Raw genomic sequence first — 20,788 nt, 5'->3', positions numbered from 1 at the left:
GCACGGTCTGCTAAACAATCAGTTAGTCATAGCGGAGCGAGGAAAGGTTTCACCCCTCGAGCAAACGTGCCGGAAAATATGAAAAACAGCCTTTCGTGGAGTACCTGCTGATGGAAGTTCATGCACGACATAAAGACCATGCAGACAAGACGGGTGCACGCTCCTGCTGGATCAGCTGGGCCCGCGCACACCCACCCCCTAGACACACACGCACGCACACGCCCACTCTCTGCTCATGCACACACTCGCTCCGTAGGAAGTAGTGAGGGCTAAATGGATTCACTACTCACCTAATTAACTTTTTTTCTGCAAAACATAATTTATAGACTGAAGTGGAGATGTTTAAACACTGGAGCAGAGTTGAGACAAAAAGCAAAAGACAGAGCAAAACAAGAGGTGGTGGGGGTCCTTCATGTTTCTTCATGACGACATCCCCCCATCTAAATAAGAGCAAGAGGGATTTATTAAGCCCCCCCTTCAGCGGTCCACAAGAACGTAAGTTGGTGTAGGCCTAAGCTACAAGTCTGCCCTCAGGTTGAGCGTGCAGGCGATTTCAGCGTTCTGTCCATGTCAGTGTAGGCTGAATGGAAAATAGACTAGAAGCTGCAGCAGAGAGAAGTACAGAGGAAGCATCAAACAAAAACATAAAGAAGAGGTTGAAGCCGTGACACAGGAGAAGACAAAGGCGATGAGGGAAATGGGAGATTCGGTTCTATCTGTTTACATCTGTCTATCGGTCTCTCTACAACCTGCACATGCTGTCGTGAGCCCCTCCAAAGCACACGGTCTGCGAAATCATCAGCCTGCTAATGCCACCTGGTCTCTGTTGCATGTAGGATGGGGCAAAGCAAAGGTGGAACGGCTTCGAGAAATTTGGAGAAACTCAATGTCTGGATGTGCATGAAGGTGGGAGGAGAACATGCAGATGCAGTGGAGTTTCGATTCTTGGAAATATTTAGGATTGTGTGCGTGAGAGGCAGAGGGAGGAGGAGGCTGGAACAGAAATAATAGCTGCTGATGGAGTCGCAGCACAAATTAAGCATGAAATGAGGAACAATTTTAATGATTTCACATGACCAACAGTTCAGAAGTCAGTAAGCAGCTGAATAAATGTTTGTTCTAATTTATTTTAGGCTACATGGCAAAAACTTTTGCACGAAATGTTTTTGCAAAAAAAACGTTTATAATCACACGTCTTTAGTTTACTAAATGAAAAGGAGGGACTTAAAAATATAGATAAAAAAAGAGGCATAGATTTAAAAAAAAAACAAAACAAAAAGGTTTTCACAATGAGATGGATGGATGAGGAGCGTGCGAAAGCGGCGCGAGACCAGATCAAAAGGCACTCGGCAATCAACCTTTTCTCTGAGGCTTCAGTTTAGTGTGCGAGTGCATGTGTGTGTTGATGTGTGTTTTATGTATACGTAAAGCACACACAAATACACACAGACGGACAGATAGACAGACACTAAACGATAGTTAACCTACCTAGAGGTAACATTAAAAAATCCCGCAAGAGTGTGATGCAAAGAAAATGGGTGTGGAGGGACCAAGAGAGAAGGGGGGAAAAAAACAACAAAAAAAGAGTCATTCATGAGGAGTTTTTAGTTGTCTCTGAAGAAAATTCATCCAACTTCATATCACATCAGAGTTTATAGAGACAGAGAGAGGTGTGAGATGGGAGAGATCGTGAACTGATAAGTGGTATTTAGAGGTAAAATGACAGGAAGTGACAGGGATGGCGGTTTGGTGGAAGGATGTGGGGAAAGAGTGAGGAGGGACAGGGAAAAGGACAAAAATCAAATCAAAACTCCCCTCTCCTTTCTCACATTCATGGATATAAGAAATTATACACCACGTAGATGGAGAAGTAGATGAGGAGGCAGATGACAGAGAGGGAGACTATGTGAAAAGATGAAGCACCTCCCAGCACCGCGATGAGGAATAAGAAAAATATAAAACGAAAGAAAAAATTGAATACTCCAAAGCCTTCCGTTTTTGCTCTGTTTAGTGAGGCGAGGAGGAGAAAGGGGGGTCTTTCAGTTTTATCCCCCCACTCTCTCTCTCTTTTTCTCTCTCTCTCTGCAACTGATCAGTCTTCTTCTCCCCCTCAGTCCTCCTCAAAGCGAGATGCCACCTTCCCCTCAGATGAGTCGTAACCTCAGGCTGGCTGCATGATCTTGGCGTCGCTGTGCAGAGACACAGAGCGTGGAGCTGAAACACACTTCTGACGGGCGTAGCGAGCGGACCACAACTCCAGCTGCACTCTCTTTCGCTCGCCTCCCTCCACTCTGGAGAGAAAGGTGAGAGAGAGAGAGAGAGAGAGAGAGAGCAGAAAGCGCACTGAGAGGAGGGAGAGAGAGAGAGAGCGAGGGATACGTGAAGGATTGTGAATCAAAAAGAGAGTACAGTAAAGATGGGCTGCAGCAACAATTGTGCAGAAAATAGTTTCTTTATAGCGAACGTTGGCTCCCTCTCTTGTTGCGCTGCGTTCAGAGACCAAAATAAAACAGGCAACAGGGACACTTTCTCAGAGATTAGTCACTGGCTGCGATGCAGGAAAACAGTGGCGGTATGCAGAATTCAGCATAATAACAACAACTGATAATTAAATGATCTGATATATGCAGTTCGCTCAGTGTATGACATAAATCTCTTATATTCGCAGTATTAGTCTGTGAGGCAGACACTCTTAAATATTTTGTTTTTGATCAATCTTTTAGTCAGAATCAGCTATCTTCCATAGGCTACAAAAATACCACTTCTCACTCTGCTACATTCTCCTATTACTCTCCAATTTTACATTTTACATGGGTGTTTCAACTTTTAATTTTATGTTCTCGCCATCTTTTCTCTTCATAGAAAGCTGTGAGCTTTCTCTTAGATGAAGCTGTTTGCTGAGATTTTGCAGTTTGTCTTCCTACAGACTAGAAAACCTCAGAGTTTATCAGTTCAGCTGTGAATCTCTCTGAGATGAAGCTACTGAAGGAGCTACTACTGCCATTAACATTTTAATTTTCTTTAACTTAGATAGCACTGCAGGATCAGTGCTTCTGTGTTTTGTGTGCCCTGTCAATTCAAACTACCAGGTGGTCATCGTAGATGGCCGTTCACACTGACCCAGGCTCAGCCAATCAGGACAAAGAAAAATAAATGCTACTGATGAACTGGCTGCCTTATAAACACCAGCCTACAGTGTGTGTCAAGTAGCATTGTGCTTAGGTATTTCTGCTTCCAAGCCTACATTTTGTTTAGAAAAAAGCCAAATTAGAACAAACTAGTATGGTGTCAAATACTTTTTCACAGCAAACAAGTTAGTTACAGCTAGTTTCTGAAGATAATTAAGTATTAAGTACAGATTATGGGAAACACTTAACTCAATGGTGAAATTAAAATTGATGCTAAGATATAAATGGCATGTGCTGTGTAAATAACTTTGAGAGGACATTGGTATCTAAGACAATTCATAATTAAATTAGCCAATAGTTTTATATTTGAGATGAATGATTTCTTATCATAAGGTCATAAGTTAGTAAGCGATTTAAATTATTCACAAACCAGATTTTACTAGGAGCCAAATGTCAAAGTAATGCACAATAAAAATATGAAAATTTACAACATTCATTATTATCATCATCATAAAAAACTGTGTAATAAAATAAAATTTATTATGATTATTATAATAGTTATTATTAAACCAACTTGATACTGGTTCCAAGGCTCCCCTCTGTGGTCATTAAAGGCATTTCATGAATGGTAAAACCAAAAATCAAAGTTTGCAATTAATTTTATTGCTATGTATTTTAGTTACCATCAGCTTACCACTTATCATGAAGCATAAAATCTTTATCTAACTCACATTTTATGATCAGCAGAAGCTGACTTTGTTGTCTATTAATTTAGGCTGTAATTCCTGTGGCTCACATTGAACAGGCATCATACTGAACTGACTTGAACAGGACTTGGTCTTGTTTGTCTCGTGTTTTCAAATAATGGTTGTTGCTGGGCAATGAATCATTTTCCTTCAGTTGTATGTTCTTTGCAACAATTAGCCTAATAAAAATTTGTCCATTCCTATATGATGCGTCTGACACTGAATCTCTGGAGATTTTATGTCGACTCTAATCCGAGATTCGGTTCATTTTTGAGGCTGATAAAATGTATTTAACCCATCTTACGGAACAACTGTTCCGTTCATACTGTTTAAAGTTTGTTAAAAGTGGCTTAGAGGACAGATGCAAATTTTAAAATAATGCTTTATTATTACAAATATGTTTAGTTTTTCACAAACAGCAGCACAGCCATTGCTGTTTGCATCTGAGCTGAAAGCATGGATACCTTGCACTTGTGAGAGGGAATGTGGAAAGCCTTTACAATAATAAGATTATGGTATGAATGTCTTCATCCACCCACTTATCTGTGCCCGGGTTGTTGTGGCAACAGGCTGAGTAGAGTATTCTGAACATCCTTCCCTCTGCAGCGATGTTTTCTAGTGCCTAAAAGAGATGCTTAGGCGTTCTGAAGCATGATTATATGTGCTGCTTAATAATAACTTCAGGGACTTTCTGGATTCCAGCAGTATTTGTGCTTTCCCCCCCCCAGAGCATTTCTGATGGAAGGAACCCATGAGGCATCAGAATCAGAACCAGCTCCACTGGATTACAAGAGCAGAAGCCCTTCTGAGATTTCAGTGCTTCTTGTCCTACCCTGAAGGCTAAATCCAGTCACTTCCCTGAGAAAACTTGCATCCTTTCCTAACAGAGAGGTTACATCTATTTCTATTTTACTTCCAGTTGACTTTTTACAAAAGCATATCTGCATTTCGACAATCTACCGTACTCTGAACTTTTCCCACTCTCAACTTATTCTCAGGGATCCTCAAGATAGATTTTCATTCCCAACCAATCACATTTCCAATTAGGTTGAAGGTTTAGGGTGTGTTATGCATGTTAGGAATTATAGGAGCTACAATTGAAACGCAATAAAATCTGAATGTGAACTGCATCCACCACATTTACTGGGATTTCATGTGGTAGACCGACACAAAGCACCACAGCATCATAAAAACTCAGGAGTGTTGTGAAGACGTTTGAAGCAGGGCTAGGCTACAAAACAACACCCAAAAATATTTTGCAAAAGTATTTTACAAAATACATTTATACATTTTACAAATGCATAAAATCGGGCAAGAAAAGGATTTATAAACTTACAAAACATTCTAATTTACCAAGTTAAGCTGAAATGTGAGGCTACAGATAATAGCAAACTAACAGCTGTTTGGGAGCCAGCAGGCTTACTGAAAAGAGCAGAACTTCTCCTCAGTTCTGAGGGCTACCTCTCTCTGCAACAGCCCAACTATGAAACGCCAAAAACTGTGCTGAGTAGAAAGTGTAACAAGAGAAGAAGAGAAAGAGGCAAGTGACACATGAAGGGAACACAAGCGCCAACATCATCCAGCTGTCTCTCATTTTGCTTTTATTCAACTATGTTGGTATTACATCCATCCATCCATTTTCTGTTCACCCTCGTCCCTAATGGGGTCGGGATGTTGGTATTACATGTTTAACTATATTGGTTCTTCACAAGCCACACTTTATGCTGAAAACAAAATAAAGAAAAATCTCTAAATATAAATGATGCTATCCATAAAACAGACAAAATGATTGGAATATGAATGAGAGTAATTCTGAAGTATCTGTAAAACTCTGTCCTGATACCTGCCTGGTTTCTCCCTGCAGCAGATATATTTTCCTCAGCAAGTTACAATTTCTCCTTACCTGAGCAGACACTGCATCATCATCATCATCCTGCTGCTGGCCTCTGGTCTAATGTCTCCTCTCTGACTTTGCTCTTTCTATTGTGACAATAAATATTTCATTTAAATATGTGGAAAGCAACAGTGAACACATCTTCAGTACATAAATGAAAGAGGATTGGGTTCATTTCTAGCATAAATATCAGGGAATGCTACATATTTAAAAACATCAGTATTCTTCTCAAACGAAATCAACTTTTTCTTATCGGTATATTATGTGATAATAGTATTCCCTCAGTTAAAACATTGTATTGGTTCTTTCTTGCATGTTTAAGGAATCCTTAAATCTCTGGCAGCCATTCAGTGGTCCATAAACTCTTGCTCCCACAAAGCACCGTCTATTTCCACATAGCTCCTCCTGGGAGCTGCAGTCTCCAACCAAGCTTCCACCTCACAGAGCGTGTTGAGTATCAGCTTCACCAGACTAGCACCATCAGCAATAAGCAAATGGTGAAGCTTATCATACAACCTGCAATGCTCCTGTTGCAAATAACAAAATGGAAGCATGGTTGTCATGATGCGCTGAAGGAGGAGTGTTGGAAAGAGCAGGAGCTTCTTAAAGAAATAGAGGTCAATTTTACTTTAAGTTAAGTTTGAAATGCAGCATTTTTATAATAACTGAATGTAGTTGTTAGGGCTATTTGATTGGGATATCAAATTACTCTATGTGCCTGAAAAACACATAATATCACGCAAGCTTATTAACATGATCGCTACTGGCTAGTCATTTATCTAACATTATCTGCACCATGGGTCAACTTACACGGTTTGTTTGGGGGGGAACTGCGTAAAGTTTTTTTTTCTTTGCCTTTAGCTGATGGCTGCCACACAGCCCCACTCAGCAAGTCTCCCGTCGGTGAGTCACGGCTTGCCTGTCCGCTGGACTACGGAACCAGCCTAGTCTTTGTCTTTCTGTGCAAGTCCGCTCAAAAAACATCGCTTTCAGGACCCTCTGGGCTTTCTCCCCTTTGTTTGGATTCTAATTTTCTACCGGACCAATCAGCGAACAGAAGGAGAGGTCGTAAACGATTACGTCGATTTTCTGCGCTATTTTAGAATGGACCTTACCAGAGGGGCCGCTTTTCATTGGCTGATGCTCATTCTACGTGGTCACGTGGGTGGCAGTCTCACAAACACGAGCTTTTCGTTAGCTAAGTACCGCATAATAGCAGTTCTGATACAACTTCTACACCTTGAAGCCTGTCTGCTACACAGTCTAACGTTAGCTAAACAGATCAATATGCAACGTGTACTGTATCTGACACACACTAAAGATTTTATTTTAGCAGAAAACGCTTTGGACTAAACTGTTACTCGTGTTAGCCACTCTAGCACAAAGTACAGCTGGTCAATCAACCATCGCTGTGTTCAGGGAAGCGCTGATTAATAATCCAGAAATAAATATCAAGCCTGGAAACTTGATATCGTAACGGAGTGAATGTTATGTTTTTAACGTAATCTTTGCTCGTTTTATGGGCGCAGGCGGTTGATACGGTAACAAGTGTGCTTAAACTACAAAGAGAGACAGACTAAAAAGGTACGAATGGTTTTGAGTTGATCACCTGTTCGGGTTATTTTACCTTTGTTTACATTTGCTGTGGCTCATTACAGCCGCTGTAGTTTCTAAACGTTGGACCAATTACCCTGTTTGTTTGTGACTATACGTCATTCATAACAAACATCAAAAAGAACAAATAGATTTCATAAAATTTTAACAAACAAATGGCTTCTTTACCGTAACGGAGCTCTTTGGTTCCTCTTATCAGTCTGTAGCTTCTCATATTGAGGTCATCAAACCAAATTTCAGATCTACCATAACTGACCGACTGACACCTGCTAACCTCAGGTTTGCAACCAGCTTGTGACTGAGAAACCAGTAACCTCCTCCCAGATGATGACATGAACTTGGTATTTCCTCTGTCCATTTTAGTAGCCTATATATTGTGAAAATCCGGTAGAAATAATGCACTAATGGAGTCATGTTTACATAGAAACAATGCGCTACGAGGCTTTGCTTGTGAGACTTGCGGTCACGTGGGTCGGTTGTGGGCGGAGCTTGGTAAGGTCCATTGTAGTCTGCCTGTAGTTTCAGCAATAGTAGCGGAGGAAATGAATGAAGCCGTTCATCCCACATTGGACACAATTCCAAATATTACATTAATATTAACAGCCGACTCATTCAATTCTTTGCCATGCGGGATAGTGGTTTACAGCGCAGGCGACTTCCGGTTACGAACAAACGATAGCGATTGGGTAGAATTTTAAACTTTCAAAACAGGCCACACCTCCAGGAAGCAATGGTGTCTCAATAGTTTACAGCCACAGACCGTCTGTACGAAGCAAAGAGCGTAGACAATGGGCTGGGTTTTTTTTTATCAGGCTACCACGTAACGGACTAATTGGTAATTATTGAGCGCTTACATTATCATCTACCATCCTCAGTGCACCACTTCCATCCGTCAAGATTAGAGCCAGTGATATGGCATGTGCGCTCATGATACGTTTAAACACTTTACCGCATGAAACACTTTACCGCATGTTAACAAATTCAGTTGTTGCAACGACAAAAAAGTGCGGGGAACAGAGGGCACAACTGCTGCGCCTTTTACAACTATGTCTTCAGCTCAAGGTCCAGGGCCAGTTCTGCAGGGGCACTGGGCTCTGTTGGTCCCTTAAAGAGTATTAATCATATCACCATGATTTATGTAGGGCACTGTTGCATATGGAATTGTTACAGATTACAAAACAGAAATTAAAATAAACAGGAGACCAAACTTTAATAAAACCTTTTATTATGTTTTTCAAAGTCTGGTTGCCAGACAGAACTTAAAAAAGTTATTCTGTTTCTACCACACAAGTATACATATTTGTGCAATCGAGTTGAACAATGAACAATCTTGTCACCTGTCATCAAGAAAGGAAAGAGAAAAAAAAAAACAGAACAGTCTTGGTCTGAGTTGCAGGAGTGAACATAAATATCTGACCTGGTAGAGGGCAAAAATAATACGGTCTTTTACACAACAGCTTAGATCACAAAAGAATACATCACATACAGGGGAATCAGACAGCCAGCAGTTTGCTGGTTCATTTATCCGAGTCCAGTTTTTTTAATGGAGACATATTTACAGATACTGTCTGTTCAGCTTACAATATTTGAAATCTTAAAACAAAACAGAAAAAAAAAGAAATCAAAAGTAGAAGCTGAAAAAATTTCTTTATTTTATATCGATTTAGCTTGAACTGGAACTGATAACATTTGTGCATTGAGGTTCACAGAAAGAACCATAGCGCCCATAAATGTCTTTGGCTCGAACTGCAAAATAGTATGTGGAGCCGGACTGGAACTGGGTCAATGTGCAAGCCATGGGCAGAGGAAGGGCATTCACTTCCCCTATCTTCTTCCAGTGCTGTTGAGCCGTACCGCTGCTAGAGTTGTCTTGATGGAAGGCATAGAGGTGATAGCTGTCCACAGTCGCACAGGTGCGATCGGTTTCTGCAACGCTCCAGGACAGCACGATACCAGTCTGACCCGGCACTAACTTCAGTTGAAGTTGCTGGGGGGGTGAGGTCTGCTCCGCCTCTGGGGGCAAACGCTGAGGAGCAGGAGCGGGAGGGAGAGGAGGGAGCGCCGAGCTGGGGCCACGGGGCGTTGTAGTGGTTACTGTGCGGGACTTCAAAGATTCCTTCACAAGAGAGCAGTAAGAAGATTGGTTGCAATTTCAAAAAGCAAACAAATGTCTTCATTAGTGAATAAATATTATAGTGAGTTTCTTTCATGCTTTCCACCAATCCCAAACACCTCTTAATACATAATTACTGAGAAAATGTGAATCGCAGTACTTCTAATTAATGGCTCAACCTATCTTATACAGTAATAACTGCCTTAGAGTGGAAGAAAGTATAGCATTATAAATACATCTGAATCAAATATATTAAGGAAGCTTCATATATTCACCTGTGGGGGGCGGTGATGCACCGTTATCTGGGGATTGCTTGTTGAGTTCTGATTGGCTTTTGGGGATGATCTTGGTCCTGTACCTGTGAAACAGGAACAAACATAAATTGCATCATAGGCATCAATTAAATACCACCAAAAAAAAGTATAAATGTGAATTAATTAAATATTTCACATCTTAATGGTTTGGGTCAGTATATGATCAGTTACTCTTGTAAACCCTTAAGAACTGGTTTGGATACAGAACTGGCCACATTCACTGGTGCCCCTGTTGAAGTATTACTGCAGCAGAATGAAAACTAAAAAATGTATTTTCATTTGAGCATATGTATTAACAGAGATTTGTTTTAAGAATGCAATGCTTTGTGAGATTGCCGGGTGGTTCAGTTGGTAGAGCGGGCAAAATATGTGCAGAGGTTATGGTCCTGTTTATATCAGGCTCAGGTAACTGATAGTTTAAAAAAAAAAAATTATTGGCAAGAAGAGTCAAGAGAAGAGAAGAATCTGGGACTCTGGACTAGAGAAATTATGCAAACAGTAATAGTTAATACTAGAACAGCCATTTTAATTTCAGTTTGTTGACCTTGTAAGTTCATTACATTTATTTATCTAAATGTTTTTTCAAACTAAAATAACCCCAAAACAGACTTTTCATTCAATAGACAAAGTTTAATTGAGCGTTAAGCTTTTACTTGCATCGATCATCAACATTCAACCATTACAAGCAAATTTTGTTGACTTATCAAAACTCTGAACAAAATGACTACATACTACAAAAATATTTGTAAACAGTAAACATTTGAAAGTATGAAATAAAGTAACAGAACACAAATTTGATGTCAAAAGTAGAAAAAGAACAATGAACACAAGAACTATATACACTATTAACGAAGCAAATTAAATCATTTATCATTCGCAGCGAGTGCAGATCACCAGTTCGCCTGGCGCAACTCCCACACACGGATTTAAGGCATTTGCTGCAAATGTCAGAGGTTTTATTTTTACTGAGATATTTCCGCACTTAGCACTGCTTCCTTCTAAGGCTTTTGAGCACTTTTAAGTCCAAAAGGCTAAGACTTTCACTTTGCTCAACCTTCTTTGGTGGTCGTCTCGCCTCTATAAACTCTGCACAAAGCTCCTCCCCTAGCTGCTGCAGAAACCTGTGCCGTGGGAACACAGCAACATACCATCTCCGTGTACCATGCTTTACTGAGTATTTCCTTGCCATGTGATCCAGAATGTCTTCACCGTATTTTGTGTTTTTGCTGTATTGCACAGACTCTGGTTTTGCCTTCAGCCCATCAATAAATTCCAGGTTCACAGTACTGAGACTACAGGCACTTCTGTGGATCTTCCTGGGCTCCAAGATGGTAGCCAGTTTTAGAGACGAGGTGAAGAAACCATCAGTGTTGATGTTTCTTCCCTTCCCGATGAATGGCTCCAACAGATTCACAGCTACTTCCTCCTCAAGAAGTGTTTCCTCCTCTCCCAGACAAGGAGCCCCATTCAGCATGTATTTTGACTCAACGTTCACTGCCAGCCAAAATTTGATTCCAAATTTACAAGGCTTGTTTGCCATGTACTTTATAAATTTACACTTGGCCTTGGTGGGGAAAAGCTGTTCTTCAATGATGATGTTGGCATCGGGATTGTAACAGGCAATACAGTTCTTCACAAACATGTTCCAGGTAGCTGAGATCCTGTCTTTCATTAGTCGTGAACATTGATTTTTTTTCTGATTGAAACTGAGAAACTTCATAATATCTTTGAACTTGTCTCTAGACATTGTTTTTCTGAAAAACCGGTAGCCCCATTTCTCTGACCAGAGACTGTTATTTTGTTCCCTTAGCTCATGGATATACAGGATGCCGATAAAGGCTTTCAGTTCAGACATAGTCATGTCCCACGACCTGTTACTCAGATGTTGATCAGCTTAAGTCACTGTACACTTCCTGACATGCTTTAGCATGCTTGGGTCAATAATGCACAGGAAAGCAGTGAGCGCACTATTGATGCTGCGCTTTGCGTAGAGAGTGGGGCCAGTGGCTTCACTGAGGACATTTTCACTCTTCCAATTCCCTGGATGCTTAGCAGTCCACACAGACTCCTCCTTTATATTTTCCACCTCCACCAGTAGGATGGCCTTCGTGTTGGCATCAGGTGTGGAAGCTGGTTCAGTGTGCCCTATGATGAAAATAAATTGGCAATAAATAAGGTCACCATGTGATAATCCGGCCTACGCTACAGCATTATCATGATTCATCAACTTGATGATTTAGCCAACAAAGTGCCTGCAATTAACCCAGCTTAGGGAAGCTCACCTGACATTTCAGCTTTTATAACTGCCTTTGTGGGATGGTTGGAAACGATTAGGGGTCTCCTTTTGCTTGAGTTGTCCTCTGACTATATCTCTGAAGATGAGGAGCTTTCCTCCAACCAGGAATCGTTGATATTGTCAGACTCCTCCTCCAGGTCAAATTGTCCATCGGAATTGTAGCTGTCCATGTTCAGTCTTTCCAGCGCCATTTCCACGGTCATATTCCTTTTATCAGTCCCTCCTTGGATTTCCCAATTGTTTTTGTGCTCCTAAATTACAGATTTTGTACTGCAACTTTAGAAATATTTGCAAGAAACTGTGTGATATTTTTCCTCAAACACCTTCTAAAATCTTCATTTTGAAGTAGTTATAAAAGAAAATACAAAGAAATGTATATTCTTTACAAAACTTAAATAGCTCGATTTTTGTTATCCACTATAACATTACATCAAATGAAGTTGAAGCAGCAGTGTATTAGAAGAAAGAAATATTGCCACCTGCAGGTGGGAGTTAGTAGTGACTTGAACCCAATGTTGTCTATGCTTCTTTCTCTCCTCTACTTTTATCTCCTTCTTTCCCTTTGAACTTTTTCTGCACCTTTCTCAATTTCTTTTCTCTTTTCTTGTCTGCATCCATATCCATTATATTTTAAATAAACCCAAAGAAACGACACAAAGAATAATGATTTAGGCCATTTCTGCAAAAAATGCAGTGATGTGTTGATTTTGTTTTTTGTGATTGCTGAATTGAAAAAACTGGAGGGACTGTTTTATACCTTTGTATAATTTTCTATCTTCTTTTATACTTTTAGATATAAAAGAAACAAAAAAATTAGAAGAAGAAACACCGCTGGAGATGTTCTTTGACAGACAGCTGTCATATTTTCCACCTTCTATTTTTATCTTTCCCAGGAAAATCAAAATATACTAGTGCAAAATGGCCGCTTGTGGCCAAATCAGGTAGAAACGATTGCCATTCATTTGTCTTTTGCACACTAAATATGAAAACCATTTAATTCTGAATATTTACATAGTTTTTCAAAACATTGGGGACCAGCAAGGATTTGTATGCTTTGCTTTGATAAAGTAATTAAACATGCAAATTGAAAAGCAGCCAAAAGCCATTCTAGAGTTAAAGATTCCTCTGTCTGTTCACGTTACCCTTACGTTTACAGAAATGAGGATGAACAACACATTACCAGAGTAGCAGATGGTGGATTTTTCTCAGATGTTGTAACCACAATAAAATATTAACTTATTTGAAGTTATCATCTTTATCATAAGTGAGAAAAATTGGGGCCGACATTGTTAAGTTTTAAAATAGAAAATAAATTCATGCTCATTGTAATTTGTTGCTTACTGTTGGGAATGCTGATGACTGGGTTAGGTCGGGGGCCAGAGGAGGGTGTTGCACCTTGGGCAGTCTTCACTCCTGTCACTGAATAACACAGGAGGCATGATAGTTGGATCATAATGAAAAAAAAACAGAAATATTCCAAATCAGTTTTTAAATGATAAAAACGCTCCTTTGTACCTTGTACATCATCGTCATCCTCGGTGAGGTCAATGACAGAGCCTTTAGGTCGTGCTGGAGGGGGAGGTGCAGCTGCTTTAGATGGAGTAGGTACAGAAGCTTGGTTGTCTAAGTAGAATAGAACATTGCTGATGGAGACATGCAACTAAGAGAAGAGGAAATGAGCATTGTCCCACTAATCTTACAACTCCCTCACCTGTCTTGGATGTGAGAGACGTCCCTTGTGGTGTTCCTGGTGCAGTGGAGCCCGTCGCTGCTGGCCCTGAGGTTGCAGGTGACGAGGCTGAAGACACAGCGCCAGCCACAGACACAGACTGAGCTGGGGCTCTGACGGTGGTCACAGACACCCCAGCATTGGGTGTGGTTATTCTTCCCGCCCCACCTTGATACACGGCTCGGGCTAGGGAGATTTGCGTTGTGGCCACCTGCCCGGAAGAGGCCTGCAAAGTGGGAAGGGCAGCAGCTGTAGAGGTGGGGGCCGATGCTGTGTTGGCTGCAGGAGAAGGCTTGAGGATGAAGGTGGTGGTGGACGGAGTGGTTTTGGACTTGTTCAGGGAAGTGGCTGCAGCCAAAGAGGAGACGGGGAAGTTGACAAGTGTTCCTGTTTGGCCGTTGACCGACAGAGGCAGCTGGATGACCAGCGGCTGGCCTGCAGTCACCATGCTGCTCCCAGGTGTTGTTTTGAGCACCAGAGTGCCCGGTTGGCTTTGAGTGGTGATGCCTGTTGCCAAAGTGGAGGCGACGTTAGAGCTAGAGGTGATCAGCTGCAGGATTGAGCCCTGTGGGACTAGGGTGGTGGTGGTGGTGGTGGAAGCTGGGGCTAGGGCTGAAGCTGGGGCCGAGACAGAAGCTGTGGGCGCTGTAGAGACCGTCAGAGGAGCAGCGACTGGAACCACTGCATTGACAAATTAGAAAAATCAAGCAGATGAGTAAAAAGGAGTCACGGAAACTTTTATATACCCTATAATTTGGTTATTTTGTTAATCCTTAACACATTCACTTTGTCAACCACAAACTTCAACCCAGGGCACTGCAGTGCATCATTCTGAAGTTGAATCAAAATGATTCATGGTTGTTAAAATGCTTTACAAATTAAAATCTAAAGCGTAGCGCCCCTAAGCAACATAGAAGATATGTCAGGAAGAAAGTTGTGGAGGGGTTTTAATCGAGGATTGTTGTTTATTCTATAGAGAATGCCCATAAGTGTCACGTCACAGTGCATTCTGGGAAGTGGTTGCCCCACATCAGCTTTGTTAAAGCCAATTCTATACAAATTAGTTGAACAAACAGTTACCTAGTAAACAGTAAACTGACTTGCTCACAGTTTGTGTAGTACAAACACATACGAAAAACATCCAATCAGTACAAAAACTCATGGATGTTTTCTGTGCAGCAGTTTGTCTAACTTCAGATCTTGTGGAGCTTCAGAACACAGAGTGACTTGGCCAAAAGTCAGCAAATTGGGATATTTTGAAGAAGAATGCAATTTCCTCACCACAACTTCAAAGTAGCATAGAGATTAGAACCAGTGCAGCTAACAACATGTTTTATAAAGTGAATGCTGCACAAACTTCCCCAAAATTTAAGTCATTTTAAGTGTACTTTGCATTCTCTGCCTCTGGTATTTAACTAACTCTACATGGGGTGCTGAATACAAATGTGCCACACTTTTCAGATCCATCCTTTCACTTCCACTTCATAACTTTGAGGTTGGAACTGAACAAAATAAGGTCAAGTTGAAGTTATGTGAATAATTTTGAAACGTTTTACTTACCAGCGGTGCTGGATGAACCAACAGCTGCTGTAGTCTGCTTGACTTCAACAGAGGTCCGGACTGGCCTGTTCAGAAAGATTGCTTATGCTTAGGATTAAGAAGCCAAGTACGTCCATTGACATGATGACGACTAACTGTGTGGTGGTGGGGACAAATAATTTTATTCACAGTCATCTTTTCACATCTTGCAGATAGACTCCAACTCACAGGCAAAGTTCAGGTTTAATTCTACATTACAGCATCAAGTTTAAATATTTCTTTTTTCAAATGATGTAAAGCCACCAGGAGTCCGTAGTACACTAACATGTTAGTGATTCGTCTAAATAAAGACTTTTATGTGCTCTAGGTTGATCGTTGACAATTGTCCCAGAATGTTTCCACTTCACTGTGTCAAAAGAGCAAAGGAGTACTGTCGTCATATTCGCGGAAAAAATCTGGTCTCCTCTTTACTCGGAGTATTTCATTGATGGCGTCTCGGATCCCTCTCCACCTGTCAGTGGACAGGAATGGAAAACGACGGTCGATGTACATCCTTATTGTCCTCCTCAGGTTTCTGGGCAGAGCCTCCTTGCCCATCAGTCCAACATAATTGACCTTTGCGACCCAGTCACAGTAGACATCATATGGCACCAAGTACCGGAATAAGTAGGACGCATAGCGGTCGGGTCTGGGATTCCCTGAGCTTCTCTGGCAGTTGTGAAAAAGTACTCTCTCCAACTGAGACGAAATTGTGCGGAGCTTTACATCAGCTCTGCATCTTCCCTCACTGTGTTCTGCCAGCATTCTTGCCATGGCGGTATGGCGCGCCATGTCTGGCTCCTTCTCCTCCTTAATTTCCAGCTCTTCTTTCTCCTTCTTGACAGGCAGTGCAGGAGTCCTGCCAAGAGAGGGCGCCCCTCCCTTTCTGGGCGCCTCAACTGTCTGCCCACGGAGCACGCTGTTGGGAGGAGAGGTGCAGTTTTAACTACACTCTGCACTGCCTGAAGAAACGCTCAGGTTATCACATTGCAGAACGTCACAAGACTCAGGACAAAAGGTGCAAAACACCAGGGGAATGGGTCTGTGTGTTTATTCCTAGCAAGTACTAGGAAGTGCTCTAAAGTTGATCCTGACAGGATAGGAGGATTTAATTTTTCTGTCCATTAGCTTTATGTTCACTTTTACTGGTTACACTTAGCAACTCGGGACAATGTCATCGGATGGCGCTCTGCACGGTCTCCTGTGTAGTACTGGCTTCAGTCCGGTATTGTCACGTTCTTACAAAAGCCAAATTCTAGTCACACAAAATATCACAGACAGTACAAAACACAGCTGTTGCGGAAATATTCAGACACATGATGATAAAGGCTTGAAAATGTGAGTTTGCTGTCAACTTGTAAAAATAACCGTTCTAAATTTGAGAAGCTAAATTAGTTTTGTAAATTAACAACAGCAGATACACTTGGGGAGCAGATACTTACCGCTGAACTTGGGAGTTGTTTGTAACAATTGCAGTTTTGGCAGCAGCAGTAGCAGCAGCGGCAGCAGTAGCAGCAGCAAATGCCTGTGGAAATCAAACGGTTATCTTTTAGATCAGACCTAGAAATTTTAGATGCTCTGCTGACAGGCCAATCTGTGGTTGAGGTAACAAGAACGTTTTGAAGTTCATTCAAAAAGCTTTTCTTTTTAGTTAATTTTGAGGGGAACACTGAAATTTGAGTGACAAATTCCTTTTGTGGCCCTGAATTGTTTTTGTTCAATGTCACACCCTAGTAACACCTCAGGCAGCAAAGGACTCAAAAAGTAGCTATGAAGAATAAAGGAAGCAAAAACAAATTTAAGACATATTAAAAACTAACTAAAGTTGGTGCAGCATGGCATCAAACGTGGGGTTACTTAAGTACTGAGTCACAAACCAGAAGTGAGTCTAAGCTGGCAAAGAAGGAAAAAAAAAACACAAATTACTAGGAGAGGACTGATTGCAGTTTTCTGGCTCAATGCTAATATTTAAAATGCCTGACTTGCTGACTCCCATTTTGCCTGATATCAACTTTTCTTGTCTAAAATGTTGCTAAAAATAGCAAAAAAGTTCCTGAGTTGGGGTGACTATTTACTACAAGCGTGCAGCCATGACCTACTGGGCCAGTGTAGAAGTCAAACCTCTCTCAAGGGAGAGCAGAAGAGGACAGTGGTTGATTTTTAGACCTTTGCCGAAATGGATAAGATCAGCATCATGTGTAAGCATCGACCAATCACTGATCTCCCTAGATTAAGGAAATTGGCCGGCCAATAAATTGGCGCACCCCTACAAATGACCAAATCTCAAATTACAGTGGTAACCACAAGATTTATGGATGAATGTAGAGTAAATAAGTTAAGTATTCTTCACACATAAATTTTTGGCTAATATATTCTTAGTGCTATGATCTTGCATTTTATTTCCTAATGTGAAGGTGGACAGAATCTCAAAGCAGGAGTTGCTCACTGAACACAAATAATGTCACCCAAAATGGAACCACAGATGAAAAAAGACAGAAGAAAATGGACATCTACTGCAAATAATATTGCAATATTTAACAATATTATCGCTATTACAAGATGTTCTAATATTGTGCAGCCTAAATACCAATATATTTAACTAGATGGCAACAAAAGATTGTAATTGTGATACACGAGATATTGAGTTGAAAGCAACACTACAATTTTTTAATATTGTCCAGCCGTATTTTAATTATTTATTAACTCAAAGGGGTTCTACTTGGGGAGAATGTTCCAACAACCTTAATGTAGAAGTTTTCTTCCTACTTTTGGGAGAATCTGATTAAAATCCTATTTAAAGGTTATATAGCAACATTTTTGGAACAGCAGTATTCATCCAGCCCCTTATAACAATCAATTGCTCATGTTGCTATTTGAAAAAATAAAAATAAAAAATACCCAGCCCCTGTTTTATGGCATTACAACTTTAAATATGTCAACCATACAAAACAATAAGGCAGAAAATCCCACCTTACCTCCTGTTTTCTTTTGTTTTCTGACACCTGATTTGCCTCTCCAAACTTTTTGGCCAGTCGAGCGATCTTGCTCTTAAAAAAATAAATAAAAAAGTTAGATTTCTAACAGTGTTACAAGGCTATAGATTTTCTTCAAGCGGAAGACTGCCCATTTGCTTACTTGCAGTGAGTTGATGGCTGTTTGGTGTTTAGTGGCACAGTCGATTTTGTCTACTCTGTCCTTTAACTCCTGGAAATGTTTGTCAAAGATAGTCAGCTCCAAGATCTTCAGACGCTCATTCACAAGCTGTTGGATGATCTAAGAAAGGAAATAAATAATCTGTAAGCTTATTTGTCATGAACATGAGAAATCTTTTTGCCAGCCCAAGAGATGCAGAAAACAAACCTTTTCCAGTTTTTGCTGGTTGCCAGCTTTTGCTGTAATTTTGAACTCCAGTTGGGCCTCCAGCTCCTCAACTTTCGGCCTCTTCCCTTCTCTCTTCAGAGTCACTGCATCATTTTCATTTCCCTCTGATAAAGTGCGCTTCAGTCCCGAGTTTGAGCTCTTCTGCCCTTGATCTGTGAGTGAAACAAAGACACACTGGTAATGACCCTGTTTGGCTCTGTTGTTGTTCTACATCCGAACAGTAGATGCAAAGCTAGTTGAAACACCCCCCCCAAAAACCCTTTTAATGAAGCCAAACTTTGCAGCAAAATATTTTGAAGAAAAAAACCCCAAAAACTTTGAAAACCAAATCTTTCACTTCACAAACATTCAACACACACACACACACACACAAAAAAAAATACTATTGCAAGGCATACTTGTCCCAAAATGTTATTTGTTTAAGGTGACACTTATGGCAGTTTTACTTGAGATATATTTGTCTTATATGGGAGGAATAGAAGGAGCTGTTATGATTTGCTGTTCTATACCTGTGTTACAAGGTGGGGTGGATGATGGTCGAGTTGGTCCTTTCTCTTCTCCAGCATCACCTTCTTCCTTTTTGATCTCCACTTTCGCTGAGTTCGCCTCCATTTTTTCCTCCTCATTTGAGTCTTTCTCAACAGAGGTTTTGTCACCGTCTTCCTTTTTGCTTTCAGCTGTTGGTCGTTTGTCCTCACCAGACGCAGGGGAATGTGTTGAAGAATCGGAGGGTGCCTCACTGGGGGAAGGAGGTTTTTCATGTTTCACTATGGACGAGGGTTCCTCAGAATCTATATGTGTTGAGTCGTTTTCTTCGTCCATTGGTTCTATACATTCAGACAGTGCAGATGGTTCAGGAGAGCGTTTGTCAGAGTCCTTTTCCACGTCCTCAACTGGTTCCTCTGGTGCAGCCAATTTCTTCTGAATGAGGATATGAACAATGAATGAATTCAATATATTAATGGTAAACTTTTTTAAATTCAAAGTCACCATTAAATTTAGCTAAATATTTGAAAAAGTGTTTTAAATGTCAATGATTTCAGAGCATTTACCTCTGTTTCATCCACTGGAATCACCTCAGTGTCTTCCTTCTGTTGCTCCGTATGTTCTGCAGAAACTGGTGCTTCAGACTGGCTTTGTGGGGACGATGAAGAACTTCTCTTCTCTTCATCCTCCATCTTCTTTGCATCGTGGGGTTCTGAGGGTGGTAGCGATGACTGAGACGTAGCTTCTTCCTGTGGGTTGGGACTTTGGGAAGAGCCCGGGGAGGGCGACAGATTCAGGGACAGAAAGGGCGCCGGCGAGCTCAGAGATCCCGGAGTGGCGGGGGAAGCCGCCTGAGGAGAGTTGGGGTCAGAGGAACTGTTTTGCTCCTTGTCGCCGACCTTTTGCCCGTCTTCCTTATGCGTGCCGTTCACCAGGGGCGGTGGGGATGGGTTGGATAGACCCGGAGCAGAGTTCAGTAAAGTGCTGTGAAGGCTATCCAGTTGGAGACGATCACTAATCTTCATGGTTTTCCTGGCACGAAAAATTTTCTTTTTTTCTTCTGTCACAACTTCCATTTCTTCCTGCAAGGTGACAAGAATAAATCAGATTTCAGAGGCTGGACCAGTCAGTTCCGCCCAGGAGTCTGTACGCTACGCCCTGACAGCTGTAGAGCCTGATCCAAAACACTAGAGGTCACTGTGGAGCTCTCCTACCTTTTTGTTTGCTCTTTTCTAGAGGGTTCCTTCACAGCTCTGAGAACCAATCAGTTCGGAATAAACAAACAGTATTCAGCAGCCGATTTGTCAGTTTTCAAGTAAAATCAGGCAAATCCTTAAAATCTGATCCACACTGTCACTGTTTTAGAGACACAACCAAAAGTAGCATCTCAGTAAGTAAGAGCCTCTTTATTGAGTCCATCAACAAAAGAAAGAAAAAAGAAGTTTAAAATCCTAATTTTGTTTGGATTGGGCTATCAACTTCCTGTTTACCTAAGCCCGGATTCAGAGA

At 41.2% G+C, this 20,788-nt stretch overlaps 2 protein-coding genes across 7 annotated transcripts in view; both read right to left on the bottom strand.

Annotated features, from left to right (window-relative positions):
* Positions 1-6,865, bottom strand: part of grin2bb (glutamate receptor, ionotropic, N-methyl D-aspartate 2B, genome duplicate b) — a 123,338-nt gene extending 116,473 nt beyond the window's left edge. The window contains exons 1-3 of one of the 2 annotated variants that reach the window (XM_044113296.1): positions 6,579-6,863; positions 5,778-5,854; positions 291-2,343 (exon numbers count right to left, since the gene is read on the bottom strand). The gene's annotated coding sequence lies outside the window, so the exon portion shown is untranslated. Of the gene's footprint in view, positions 1-290; positions 2,344-5,777; positions 5,855-6,578 lie in introns of both variants that reach the window. The other variant, XM_044113294.1, reaches the window with a different exon arrangement.
* A 1,725-nt stretch (positions 6,866-8,590) lies between these two features.
* Positions 8,591-20,788, bottom strand: part of LOC122829068 (activating transcription factor 7 interacting protein) — a 36,619-nt gene continuing 24,421 nt past the window's right edge. For 4 of the 5 annotated variants that reach the window (XM_044113290.1, XM_044113289.1, XM_044113291.1 and 1 more), the window contains exons 3-14: positions 19,846-20,361; positions 19,303-19,714; positions 18,773-18,945; positions 18,548-18,685; positions 18,388-18,459; positions 16,855-16,937; positions 15,395-15,459; positions 13,817-14,515; positions 13,621-13,728; positions 13,447-13,524; positions 9,771-9,853; positions 8,591-9,498 (exon numbers count right to left, since the gene is read on the bottom strand). In XM_044113290.1, the coding sequence (XP_043969225.1) occupies positions 9,046-9,498; positions 9,771-9,853; positions 13,447-13,524; positions 13,621-13,728; positions 13,817-14,515; positions 15,395-15,459; positions 16,855-16,937; positions 18,388-18,459; positions 18,548-18,685; positions 18,773-18,945; positions 19,303-19,714; positions 19,846-20,355 (2,874 nt within the window). In that variant the 5' untranslated portion in view covers positions 20,356-20,361 and the 3' untranslated portion in view covers positions 8,591-9,045. The remainder of the gene's footprint in view (positions 9,499-9,770; positions 9,854-13,446; positions 13,525-13,620; positions 13,729-13,816; positions 14,516-15,394; positions 15,460-16,854; positions 16,938-18,387; positions 18,460-18,547; positions 18,686-18,772; positions 18,946-19,302; positions 19,715-19,845; positions 20,362-20,788) is intronic. The other variant, XM_044113293.1, reaches the window with a different exon arrangement.

The sequence above is a fragment of the Gambusia affinis genome, linkage group LG04 (genome assembly GCF_019740435.1).
Source record: "Gambusia affinis linkage group LG04, SWU_Gaff_1.0, whole genome shotgun sequence".
NCBI classification, from domain to species: domain Eukaryota; kingdom Metazoa; phylum Chordata; class Actinopteri; order Cyprinodontiformes; family Poeciliidae; genus Gambusia; species Gambusia affinis.
Note: the sequence above shows the minus strand (reverse complement) of the source record. Positions and strands in the feature narration are given on the sequence as shown.